Below are 13,487 nucleotides of genomic sequence, written 5' to 3'. Positions count from 1 at the left end.
GTTAACATTTTTTAAGAAGAAAGTAAAATAAATTTACCCAATCATCTTGTTTGACATACAACATGGTTACACAGATGTTTAAAAGTAAAACAAAACTAAAAATTCACAGGAACTTAATGCACAAAGAAAACCAAGCTGAGGGAACTTTAAAGAAGGTAACTGGTGGCACACATAGGCTGTTAAGCCCCCAGCCTAAGAGAGTCAGTCCCAGGAGCAACTCTAATTTTCCTGTGATTGTGCTTCCCTGCTAGTCATGTCTTCCATTGCTGTGACAGAGAAGGGCGCTGGCACAGGAGAAGCTCCCAAGGACGTCTCCTGAGGGATTAGATGAACTATCTCTAGCGCAGTTTGCACTGGCACAACCATGCACCCAAGCAGGGCATGAGCTACTTCCATGGGCAAGAGGCATTTCAGTTGTCTCTTTTACTCCCATTCCCTTGTGCAGACCAATTCTTTGCAGATTAAACACAGTCCTTAGGTGCCCACTGCATGGTCTATGTGGGTTATTTAAATATAGACAGATGTTTATGCTTTATGAAAAATGTATACACTCAAAATCAATCTTTTAAAGACATTTCTTGGTCCAATATAATCCTTTTCTGATTTAGTGAGACTGACAGTAGGCTTTTAATTAGGTGTAATCAAAAAAGGGAAGAGAACATGAGTTAGCAATGAACCATGACTATTATATCCATTGCAAGAGAATTCAGCGGGGAAAATTTCTAGTAAAGCAATTAAGGTTGTCAGCTGCTTGATTAACAATAGCACTAGTATTTCTCAACGCATCTATAATGCTAATGTAGGGGGATTCTAAAGATATCGTTTCCCTCCATTAAATGATCCATAGCATGTGTTTAAGTTCGTTTTAATGTTAGGTTTCACTTCTCCATAGACTTCAATAGGACTACTCTGTGCTTATGGATACACTGTCACCCAAATGATCCATTTGACTACATGTACAGTGAGTCCAGCTGGATTTCTGCAATGCTGTGTTGAGTAACTTACAGAGGATTTGTAGCAAACAAGAGACTAGGAATTTTATCTAGTTAAGAAAAAAACACAACCAAATTGAAACCCCAGTACTTTCTCCTGATTAGCACCCACTAGTCATTTGTATCTCCAAGATAATGACTATGATAATGACTTTTATTTGATTATTTGCCTTCTGTTGGACCCTCTCCACCACTATCATGTTTTTAGATATAGTAAGTTTAGTTGTCACTCTCTAAAAGTTGTAACCAACCTTCTGAATGTCCTCATTCTTCTGATAAGTCTGGGAAATATATGTTCTTTAACCAGAAAGATTCATGGTCTTTCGTCATAAGTAAATCTCTTCTTGCATGTAATAACACCAAAATACAGGACTGAAAGGCACCAGTGATTGCAGTTATATCAATTCTGATAAACGATTGTTCCTAAAATTGCTGAGGGATGAAGATTCAACACTTCCCACATTCAATTTCTTCTGCTGCTTCCCTAATGTTATCCAGTTCACCCTCCAGTCCCCGGTGTAATTTAAGTAATTATTTCTTCAGAGGCTCAATGACCAAATTCCTTCAGCCCTCCTCAGATCAAGATTTCTGATCATTCTTGCTGAACTTTCTCCACTGAACTATTTCCAACAGGTACACAACTTTCAAGAACCGTAGCACCAAAACCTAAATACAGTTGTCCTGTTTAGCCTGCCCAGGGCTGTTGGCTGTCACAGGGAATTCATGTGTCTTTCAAACAATACTCTTCTTCATACTTTCCAGTTTGGTGATGACTCTTTTTTTTTTTCCCCTCTCCCTGCCCCTCAGGGGAAGAAAGGAAAAAAAAAGGCAATATGCCCTAGACAGGTTAGACTCCTTAAATTTGCAATTCAGTGTCAATTATATCTGAATAGCAGCTGGTACAATGTCTCAGTGATCCCTACTGGGACTCCTGGATGCTAAATTAAAAAAAAAAAAAAAAAGGCAAGCTGCAACATTTTAAGGAACTCAGAATTAGAATTTAGGCTCACTAAAAAAGCTACCACAAGTTATTACAATTATAAAGGCCATCTTACTAGGTCACATTTGAAACATCTGTTACCTCTATCTTATAACAAAAGGAAAAATTAAATTATACTTCATAACTTTAGTCTCTTGTTGCCTCCTGTTATACAAAGGGTATTCAAGAAACAGATGGTTCTTCGTTTTCCCAAAAGGGTTTCCAAAGTCCATTCCTAGGCCATATGCATGATGATAATTTTTCCTTGAAAAGGCTACCTTACTGTTGTTATTAATAATAATAAAAGGGAGCATTCAATTAATTCACTGATCCTCACAACATCCATGTTTAAAGTTTCTTCTATCAGACCAGGAGGCAAAATGAGGCAGTGGTAAAATGAGGTAGTGGTACAGCCAAGGCAGAGTTTAGGAGTTATCTTTTCTGAAAAATACACTGAATCCTTTAGAGCAGGTTGACTGCTCTGTTTAAACACATCCCATACTTTAACAGCTAGGTCCAGTAACACAAACCAATGGAAAGCACAGGGGAGGTTTCTCAAAGCTCTTTGGGTAACCAAATTTTGCAAGCTCATCTAGATAATGATAGACAAAATTTCTACCCTTCTGCTTTCACTTGTCCTACTCCTTCTTCCCCTGGCAAAGAACAGTTTCCAGAGTTGGTAATCCTGGTGTTACTGCAGCACCTGCGTGTCGTTGAAGCAACTGTGCTGCTGCGCAAGATGGCCAGAACTTGGACCTAGGAATTAAATAATCCTGGAGCTAGTTAAAGACTTAGCAGTGTAGTAAAGGAATAAATATACTGTCATTGTTCTTTTGAAGATTGTTTAAAGGAAATCAAATTTCAAACTTAAGGAAAATTTTTTAGAGGACTGAAAGAGAGAATGAGTGCAGCAGGACAAAACCTGAAAGAGCATTTTTACTTCAATGGTGGCATTCTTCTCCTCAGTAAAGGAGGTAAATTAGTTAAGTCCTTTCTTTGAAATTAAGTTATATACTTGGGCCTAGAGCAGAGTGAAAGGCTGATGCTTTTTGAATCCATGAGAATACAGACATTGCTGAAGATAAAGATTTGAAACCATTTTCAATTCTCTCACGAATTTTACCTTCTTTCATTGTAAGCTTCCATGAGGCCAGGACTGGACAGCCTCTATGTAAATACCTAAAGGAGAAACCTACCTTCTCTCTTTAGTCTCCTCTTTGATCACACAAACTGCCAGGGATTAGTTCTTACCCTGTGTGCAGTATAACATCTACAAGAACTATACTGGCTTTTCCCATGCAACTGAATCCGAAGCATTGCTAAAACTTTCAGAATCCTCAGAATTTTGTAAAAAATTACCATCCTATTGCCATTGCAGATGTCTGCTTTCATGGTTAGATTTCCCAGATCTGTTTTCAGATCCTGTGCTTTATTTCAAAACAGGTGTGTCAGCTGTATTCATCTTGCCTCTCCTGAACTTGAGCAAGATGTGGAGCATCTAACAATGTTCTAAAATACTGAGTAGCCCATTCACATTAACATATTGACATAAAGCTCCACCATAATAAAAACAGAGCTCTGGCAGAAGTGTCATGGTTGGTTTTAGGCAGCACTGTAACTTTTACCTGATATGGATACCCGTTCCAGCACTGTCTGGTATTCCAGAGCCAGGGTGTCTGAGAAGAAAGAAAACAAAAAGGTCTGTACACACTATTTTGGGCAATGTAAATGTATATGGTTAACAAAAATGAAGGACAAAACTACAGGAACAGCTTACAATTTGCAATTTTTGACAGAAGTGATGAAAAGGGAATACAACAAGGTGATTCCTCCAAGATTCACAGCATGAATTAGAGCAACCTGCCTGTTCACAGAGGTTTTTGGTTGGTGTACCATGACTTCATATGAATAGTTTTTGCAGGAGCGTAGGTTGAGCATAAACAGCTTGTGCTCAGGTGGTCAGATCTCACATTACCTTCTCAACAGCATGGGAAATCTTGGTCCCTGGCTGCTCAAATATTTTAAAAAATGTCCCTTGTATGTGCTGTTACATATAAGCATCCTAGCATCCTTCTTCCTTACAGGATCCATCCTTCATCCCAGCCACATCAGCTCAAGACAGAAAATCATACCTTTTGCTTTCCTGGCTGAAGACAAGTCCATCCAGAGATGACAGATCTTGCGATCACACAGAAAATACTCTGATATCTTAGGGCAACATGAAAGGTGCCAGAGACAATTTTATTGTAGCATGCATCCTACAGGCTCTTGCCTTGCAAAAAGCTAGGCAAACTTAAAGACTTTGGGACAAGCAGCCCTGTTATGCTTCTTGTTTCTTGGCCACTTGCACAAGATCTATGTGATTATTTCCCTTTCAAAGCCACAAGAGAGCCTTTTAAATCTTCTCTTGTAAGCAGGTTGCTTCTTTTAGAGTTCTTTAGTTTTTATCTCCTTTCTGTGCAACTAAATGGACTTAAGACAGAAAATACCATATGGGCAAGCTCTTCTACGCAACATACTCAATCATTAAGTATTTCTATACTGGGTAATAAGAACGTGACCAAACAAACAGCTACCAAGCAGCCACACTTCCGTTTTAGTGCATGAGCAGGAACAACTCCTTTCAGATATGCATGTCTTTCAAAGCACAGCTGCATCTCAGGTTCTGGCACATTCAGAAGCACATGTCCACAGTGCAAGTACCCATCCACTGTGTGCCTCACTAGAAACACAAAATAAAACTGTGGATTCAAGATCTTTGTGTAGCTCCTTTACACAACCTTAACTGCTCTACATCCAAGTATAAAGGGAGCAGAACATCATTAGTAGGCGTCCTGGACTGAGGCACACATACCCTTATGGCTTCCAATGCTTCCACTAGATTACATTTTTTAAAATAAATCCACATTGCATGAGAGGCAGCATTTTCTTGTTTTCATCATCAGGTGGAGCAGTTTAGCTCAGGCAAAGCCTAATAACAAACCCATGCAAAATACAACGGGTGAGCATCAAACCAAATATAATGAACACTAAGCAGAATGTTAAAGTCCCAGGCTGAGATTCAGGATAGTAGAGTCTTTATAAGTAGGAAGGATTTGTTCCATATCAAAAAGACAGGATGAAGTCTAGCCATAATGACAGCCCATTCCCAACTACTACTGAAGTTCTGTTGTGATTTGTCTTACAGAAGGTCTTTATAGCCTTTGTTGGTTAATAGTGATGTAGTATCATAACTAAAGGCTCTTCCTAGTTTTCTGGATGTGTCTTCACTCAGAAAACAAGATAAAATGTAACTTCCACACTCATACCCCCAATGCTACCGAAATGAAAAGGAATAATTCTTACAGTAACCTGAGCAGTATGCCAATATTTAAAGTAACAGACCTCTCAGAATTTCTGATATGCCTCTCACAGGATGCTGTAAGTATGACTGAAGTCCATCCAAACTTCCCCTTCTCTCTGTTAGGAATAATAACTTCATGAAAGCAATTTATTTGTTCAAATATCTCCACAGTAGTTACTGTGCTGAGTTCTCATTTCACACAACAAAAAAGAGCTTTGGAAACTGCCACAACCCCTCTGCAAGTATTACTAATATACAGAATCTAAAATATTTCTGACAGCTGCCTAAATTAGACGCATACAAATATTGTAGGATAATTCATAGTTTTAGCCAGGTTTGAAAAGCTGTAACTGTCTTTCATATCAGATGCAACATGAGATAAGAGATGATTCCTACCCAATTACTTTGCTACCTAAATTACAGGTGCTAGCAAAAAATGCACATTTTTCTCTTTCAAATATTATGACATCTTAAGGCTTCTTCAGAGAGATGCTTGCTGTATGAGCTGTAGATACAGAGGTTTATGTGCAATTAAAATGCTGAATGCCAAATAAAATAGGCTTCACTGGAGGAACCCATAACCACAAAGCCTAAAAGGATACCACAAACTGACAAACAGTATAATATATGCATTAAGCCTCAAAGACCAATACGTTGCAGAACATCTGCCTCTTCTGAACCACAGAAAGCTCAGAGAGCCATGCTGCCATCTCAAACAAAATGCTTCTGAGTAGCTGTTTGGAAACATAATGGATCCTCTGTGGGCAACAGTGGCTAAGACAGTAAGGCACATCCAGCACCTTCCTACCCCGATTTCCTCCCCAGTTTCCCCTCCCCTTGACTTGCCCTGGCATCTCTGAGTTCACTCTAGCAGCTGTAGCAGCGGGGGACTTTGACTATGTTTTCCCTGGAGGGTTTTAGGAGAGAGGCACAGAAAGAGCTGGGTTTAGGCACAACTTTCCCCTCTGGCCCCCACAATGAATACAGTCCTAGATTGAACCCTAACTCTTCCACGTAGACCATGGTTACAGTTGTAGCAAGAAGCATCTTGTTTAGTCCTCTGTGAACCTCACAACTGTGGGATACTCTGTGCAGGCTTCAACAGGAAGGAGAGAATCCTAAAAAAGCTCACACAGTCTGCAGTATGACACCTTGACACACGGGGGAAAGGTGAGTTAATCGGAAAGGACCCAATACCGGCAATCTCTGGGCTCAGCTGAGCCCTGTGTGTGCTGACAGGACATGTCTGTGCACCCCCTTCCACCAGAAAGCTCACTGTGAAGCAGAGCACAGCTCTTCCTGGAAAGTCCCATGATGGACAGGGAGAAAAGGTCAGTGACTTGGCTTTGCAACACATCCTTTTTTGATAAACATAATGATAAAAAGTGTTCTACTGTTTCCACTGCTTGTAGAATGCCCCAGTTTCCGTTTTACTTCTTGCTGTCAGCACATGAACTCTGGGGAAGGGACAAACCCGAGGGACTGGAAAAGAGAGGAAATGCAAAGATCCTTATAACAAAAAACATCCTTAAGCTGGAAACAGAATACTGAAATCTTCAGTACCAATTATGTCAGGCACAAAGTACCAGCACTACAACGCTGACACCCTCCCTTACAGAATATAAAGGAGTTCAGATGAAACTTAAGCTTTTCCACACTTTGGTGCAGTGCCTCATCGGAGCAGTATCGATGACAGGGGAGGATGAGAAACAGCTGTTGAATCTGCTGTCAACATATCTATTATTTTTGTTTCCTTACAGGAATATCTGTCAAAAGCTCCATCAAACCTCTCCAACTCTGTGATTAAGGGGACTAATTTTAAAGAAGTCCTGCAGAAATAAAACTTCTCTTGAGACAAGGGAATGACTGTGATGGGGGGGTGGGGGTGGGGAGAAGAAAAAGAAGAAAAAAAAGGTGGGGGGAAACAAACAAAACCAACCCACAACTAAACCAAAACCAGAACAAAGATCTGAAACATCTGCATACTTAGCCAGAAGCCTCAGGTTGTTCTGTATCCCTTGTCCCATTCACTTATCTACAGAGAAAGCCCTGGCTTTCAGAAGCCCCAAAGCAATGATAATCTGCATGTGTTGCTTGAAGTGCTGCTAGTAACTAGTATGTGAAAGGTCCGTTTTGATAGTAAATGGAGGAAAAAAAAATACTACAATAAAAACTGCCTTCAATTTATGATATGTTCCCTAGACAGCTGATCTGGCTGAAAGGTATTTTTGTGTGTATTTTATCAGGGAAAAAACAGATGCATCTGATTAAGGATTATTTTAAATAACAATGTAAATTTCAGTTCATCATACAGTAATACATATAAATACATATAAATACATATATATATAAAAAGAATACTCCTCTCTCACCCATATGTGCCCAGCAGAACCCACTGAGCATTGGAAACACACAAAGGCCAGAGGGCAGGTTCTCAAAGAAACCAACAAGAGCTGTACACGTCACAAGCCATCAGATGTGTGTGTACCAGGCATGTCAGGGGTATCAGTGAATTCCACGTATATTTTACAGAATCAGCATGTCAGCCACTATATATGACCATATATATACATATGTAGGCCAAATAAATTCGCAAAATAACTGCTTTTGGGAAGACAAATTACTTCCACAGTTCACCTCACTGGAAGTGGAGGCATTTTTTCTTGTACTCAGCACAACCAGAAACTCCAATATATAAGTGGCACCAACAAGCACGGGTCTTGCTTTGCCCTTGGAAGTGTGAGCCTACAGACAAACAAGAGATGTGCAATAAATGAACACAGCATTGCAGGCATTCATTTTTTCTTTTCGTAGTCCAATAACTTGTACAAGTAACATATTGAAGAAACACTTGCAGAAGTATTCCACCAAGCCTAATGACAGGAAAAGCCTGCGCTCCACAGGGCAGCTTCTGCCCTAGCAGGTTGAAGTACTGGATAGAGCTGCTACATACCTGATTTATATGGGCATGTTGTAACTTCTAAAGGGCTTTTTCCTAAATTCCCAGTAAGCAAGAAAAATCTTTGACTTTTCCAGCAGATAAACAACTACAATCTGCCTGCTGTTTTTATCAGAAGTACAGCATGTAAAAAGCCAGGAACATCATGACAGAACCCCTACATCCTACAGAAGTCTAAAAAAACACATTTCAAACCAAAATGAGAGAGCCTCAGTCCAAGAAAAGATTTTAAGTTGCTTTTGAAATTAGAAAACATTTGATGCTGTAGAACAAAACCAGCACCATACAGAAATCCTGAGCCCTCACTGTGTATATGCTCACGACTCTGCAATCTGAAAAGGCCAAGATTTTATCTGGCTTGGTTACAGCTTTACATAATTTGTCTCTGACAGCTACAAGCAGCATTAAGTGGAACAGAAATTAGCACTATTAATTGAAGTCAAGATAATACATAGTTTTGGCAAAGTTCAACCCACCTCATTTATTTTGGGCTGATACAGGCAAAGATGTTTCAGGGCATTCATATCTCTACTTCCATCAAGCTACAGCAGGTCCTTGCTCTTGATGGAAACAAGTGGTACAACTGAGGCCAGAAGATTTCATCTTCCTTTACTTAGACCCCAAATGCTATGTGCAGTTTGCTCTTACCCATAGGCCTAACATTAGCTGCCTGATACACACATATAACATATGACACACACATATGCTTTTCCTTGCACTGCTGGCAGAACACCATCTCCTCCTTGCCATATTCAGAGCTTATACCTTGTCTACCTAAAAGTGCAATTGTAGCAGCAGGGGAGGAGACTACAATCTTTCTGTTGACTGCAAAATATAGAAATATTCAACACTTTCCACCTCTTTTGTATTATCCAGGAACTGAAAATATAAGCACCCTTCATAACATTTTTTTTTTCATTTGATTTTCTACATGCTTAAATTAAATAGAATCTCAGCGTTCACTTTTTCCCCACTTATGGCTAGGTATTATCACAATTTTTTTCTTTTTCAACATATCAATAAGCATTCCTCTTACACATCACTTGGTTGAATAAGCACTCGCTTAGAGGGGAATTACTTAAATTGCTTGCTTTCTTTTTCTTTCTGCAACACCTGCATCCTCTTGGCACGGTATGCTGAACGGATGCTGAAGTTAGAGACAAAGTCAGAATACCAGGCAGCACAAAGCATCCTTCTATAGTTTCCCATGCCACGGCTCTATGTTCTAGTGTAAAAATGGCTCCAAGAGATTTTACAATAAAATAATCCCTTAGACGCAAATTCCACAGTGACCCTGGGTTTTCTTTCCCATCTTCTTACTTGGTTCAGTGGGGATCAGTGCAAGTGTAGACTACTACAGCTTTTCTCTCTTAAGAAGTGTATATCCATTAAAACATCTGCTTTTGTCTACATTGCACAAACTAATACACTTTTTTTTTCCTCTCAACTACAGAAAAACTCCTTGGTATTAACTGTTGTAAAACAAGTAACAGTTTTACAAATCACAGAAAGTGACCTTTCTTTTTTCACAAGTATCAATATTTTGCAGCATTTTTTCCTCCAGCAGAAAGAAAAAGAAACTCCTCCTCATTTTCCTTGATTTTTAGAAGATTTATAAAGGAGCAATCAGAACGTTCTGAGTCAGTTTTTCAAAATTTTCAAAGACAATAATCTTCCACTAAGTTTGCCTGGTCTCCAAGGGCTTCAGATTTATGGTGTCTTGGGAACTTTCTCTGATTACTTAGAAATGTGGTTTTTTCTTGTCATCTTTGAAAAAAATACCCTGGCTAAGACAGGGTCTGAACCATGTCAACATCATCCCTTGCTACTGTTGCATTTGCCTTGCTACTACGTAAGCATTTCTCATACTAAAGTCTCACTGATTTAAAAACCACATCAGACAGTTTCCAGTCTTTACTGGCCACCGGTGACAGGCACTGAGGGGCACAATGTCAGCAGCAAGCGACGCCAACAGCACGGGCTGGGGTTGTTTATGGCAGGATGAACTGCAGAATGATCTGACTCTCTGCAAGTATCTAGCCACCTACACATCAAAATTAAGTATACCCACAAAATCTACCCACAAAAATCACTAAGTTCTGACAAAACACCATGCTGGGAACAAAGAGAACTCAGCAAAATGACAAAATTAGTGGCTACTATTTTGCACCAATTCTGGCATGTTCTTCCTTGCAGTGCCTGGTGATGTGGTCTGGGATGCAGTTGCTTCTCACACCAGGAACAGCATTTTCATAAATTCTTCACAGGCCCATGCAGTCATTCATATTTCTTGGCACAGCTGACAACAGAAGTGAAGACACATTGCTGATGAGCCTCCTGAGGTTCTCTTCTCATATATTGTGACTAAGCAAGCTGTTACAAGTTTCTGCAGAACTGTTGGGGGTTTTTGTTGTTGTTGTTGGTTTTGGTTTTGTTTTTCTCTAGACATTAGTGCTTCGTGTATGCAGAAACAAGGCGTTTGGGGGAAAAATGCTTTTGTAATGAACAGCGCTCAGCCTTTCCCCTCAGTAATCTCCTCTGCTGATTTCCAAACATAATTAAAAATGATACTTCTACTAATTGGAAACTATTAAGTATATGGAAGGATGCATAAAAGGCCAAGATTAACAATAATCACTGGAAGATGCACTTGACATTTTAAATGCAAATATACGTGTGTGCACAAAAATATTTTTAGAAAAAAAAATGAATTCAAGTTTGGATTTATTTACATAAAATGGTCTCCAGAAAGGGAGAGAAAGCTCCATGCACCACATCCATCCACTTTTCCCTTTAAAAATATGATGTATAAAGATCTGGTGTTTATGTCTTGTGCTGATAAACATGTAATTTCAACTTCCAAATGATATGGAAAATGAAGGTGGCAAAAGGACAGATATTCCTAGAGTATCTGGAAGGGTCCTAATATTGAAGCATCACATGCATTGAACAGAACTGAAGAACACTCCAGCTGGAGAAGCTGGCGGCTGTATCATCTCCTCCCACTGCTCTGACCAGTCCCCTTACCAGGATCAGGCATCCAAATATTTGCTCTTGGGTGCACACCTTCTTCCCTGCCACTTTGTAGTAAGCAAAGGTTCTTAAACTTTTTGCCTTCATTTGTAATGGTAACATTTTCAAGCAGTTTTGTCATGAACAAGCTGGGCAGGCAGTGCTGCTATGGCAGATCAGAGCAGCTGAAGGTCTGTATTTAAACACTGCAGAAGCCAGGCTGAAGTTCCTATTCCTTTGCAGATGCCAGGTTTCCCAGTGATGCTACTCAGTGTATTTTGTAGTCGCTCTACCTGCACAGTAGGAAGAGTCCATAAAAAGTAGTGGACACATTCAGCCAAGCACTCCAGATGCCTGGTAACACTTTGGTGAAGAAAAGAAGCTCTAAACATGTGAGCTTTACAGATGCCTTGTATTTTTTGATCACGGACCCAAATCACATTGGTCAGCCTAGAATTTGCATCTAAGAGGATATTCATTAATTTATCTTATTAAAACAGACAACATGCCACTGTAGGTCTGGAATTAGTTTGTAAAGAGAGGGTGCTGAGGTAGGAGGGTGACCTGTATAAAATTGTACCTTTAAGAGACCATCAAAAATTCCAAAAGCAAATTATTTAAAAAAAAAAAAAATTGGGCAGTTCACGCTTGGTAGATCACTGCAGAGCTGCACAATTTCAGAATACTCCTTGTTCTCCTACAGGATACAGCTTCAACAAAGCCCCAGGGCTTCCAGTGCTCTCTATGGTCTGGTACTACGGTTACTCAAAGGCATACAGGAAAGCGGTTAATAATTAAACTTATTATTACATATCTACTTTCTGTAATTATAGCTCCTATCTGTGGCTGCTCTGCCAGAAGAGTGCATCTGTCTGACTTTGCCAAGCCACTGACTTCCACCCCCTGTGCTGTTGGGAAGTGATTACCATGTCCTTCATCATACTCCTGACACGAGCTTTTGGAAATCCCCACGGAGCTGCTTTCCTTTGCAGGATTCACCATGTGCGCAAGGGCTTGCTTCACTGACGTATAACATGCTCCATCACTGCCTGCTGCCCACAGAGGGAGACAGAGGAGATTTTTAACAATAACAAACCCACTCCTTACTATGTAAGCACCAAGGTATAATTTCACACAGAAAACCAGATGTTTAAGATTATGGTATTTATGAATGTACATTGCCTACTGGAAAAAAGTAGTATAAAGAAAAACCAAACAAAAGCCCTCTCCAACTTCCACTTCTGCAGCTGTGGTGTTTTGCTGTACCTTTGTACAGGCACATCACAGTGAGGTCTCAAAATCATCCCCTACAGCCTGAAAATTAGAAATGTATTGCCACTGCAGAACTTTTAATAGGAAATGTACAATTTCTCTAGCTTCACAGGGCCAAGATTTATACCATGGGTCACAAGACGGTGACTGAATCACATGGCGTCACCATGGGCAGCTGGTGAGGAAGACTTCTGGCAATGAACTCCTCACTCTCAGTGCTGCCACTGAAGCCCTGACAGAAGAGCTGGCTGCTTCTAAACACAGAGACACCACCAAGTGCCACCCGAGGACCCAGGGAGCAGAGCTCCTTCATATGGATTGCTGGAACAGGCAGGCCAAAAACCACCCATCTCCAGCCACACCGGTGTGATTGTCACTAGATAGGGATCCATTTCTAAGCACTTCAGTCACTGGGCACAGCTAAAACGAGGCATAACTCTAAGTAGCAATGCATAAGGACAGGCTAAAGTAGCTTCTTCCCCACCCGCTCCTGCAACCGCTGCATTTTTCTGAGGTTAGTGCATATTTACTGCACCAGGGCGACTCACCCATGAGGCAGCAGATGTCTTTACTACTGAACCACTTCTTGGTGTATTTAATAATACCAAAAATACTAAGTACTGCCTGGAAGAATCCCAGTGAGAAAATCTCTCATATTTTCCTCTAACAAAATGGGAGTGGGGGAAAATGTTAATAATTTTAATACAAAAACAGTTTGCAAGGAATTCTTTCCTGCTTGGTTCTGAGTCAGTGGCCATGATAACATTTACTTAACTAAAGCAAACAAAGCCAAAATAATTTCCCAAACCTTTAAAAATACGTAAGCCTGCATAAAATTTTATGTTCATTTCCTCTTTGTTTTTTACCTTTCCCTTCATCTGAGGAAGTGCACAAATACAAACCCTTTTTTGTTTCCATTTGTCATTCTCT

The 13,487-nt window shown here is 40.1% G+C and overlaps 1 protein-coding gene across 4 annotated transcripts in view; it reads right to left on the bottom strand.

Annotated features, from left to right (window-relative positions):
- Positions 1–13,487, bottom strand: part of CERS6 (ceramide synthase 6) — a 120,243-nt gene that overhangs the window by 34,514 nt on the left and 72,242 nt on the right. For all 4 annotated transcript variants that reach the window (XM_065069757.1, XM_065069758.1, XM_065069759.1 and 1 more), the window contains exon 5: positions 3,597–3,647. In XM_065069757.1, coding sequence (XP_064925829.1) covers positions 3,597–3,647 — 51 coding nt within the window. The remainder of the gene's footprint in view (positions 1–3,596; positions 3,648–13,487) is intronic.

This window comes from Columba livia, chromosome 7 (genome assembly GCF_036013475.1).
Source record: "Columba livia isolate bColLiv1 breed racing homer chromosome 7, bColLiv1.pat.W.v2, whole genome shotgun sequence".
NCBI classification, from domain to species: Eukaryota; Metazoa; Chordata; class Aves; order Columbiformes; family Columbidae; genus Columba; species Columba livia.
The sequence above is the reverse complement of the archived record's forward strand: the minus strand, read 5'-3'. Positions and strand labels throughout refer to the sequence as shown.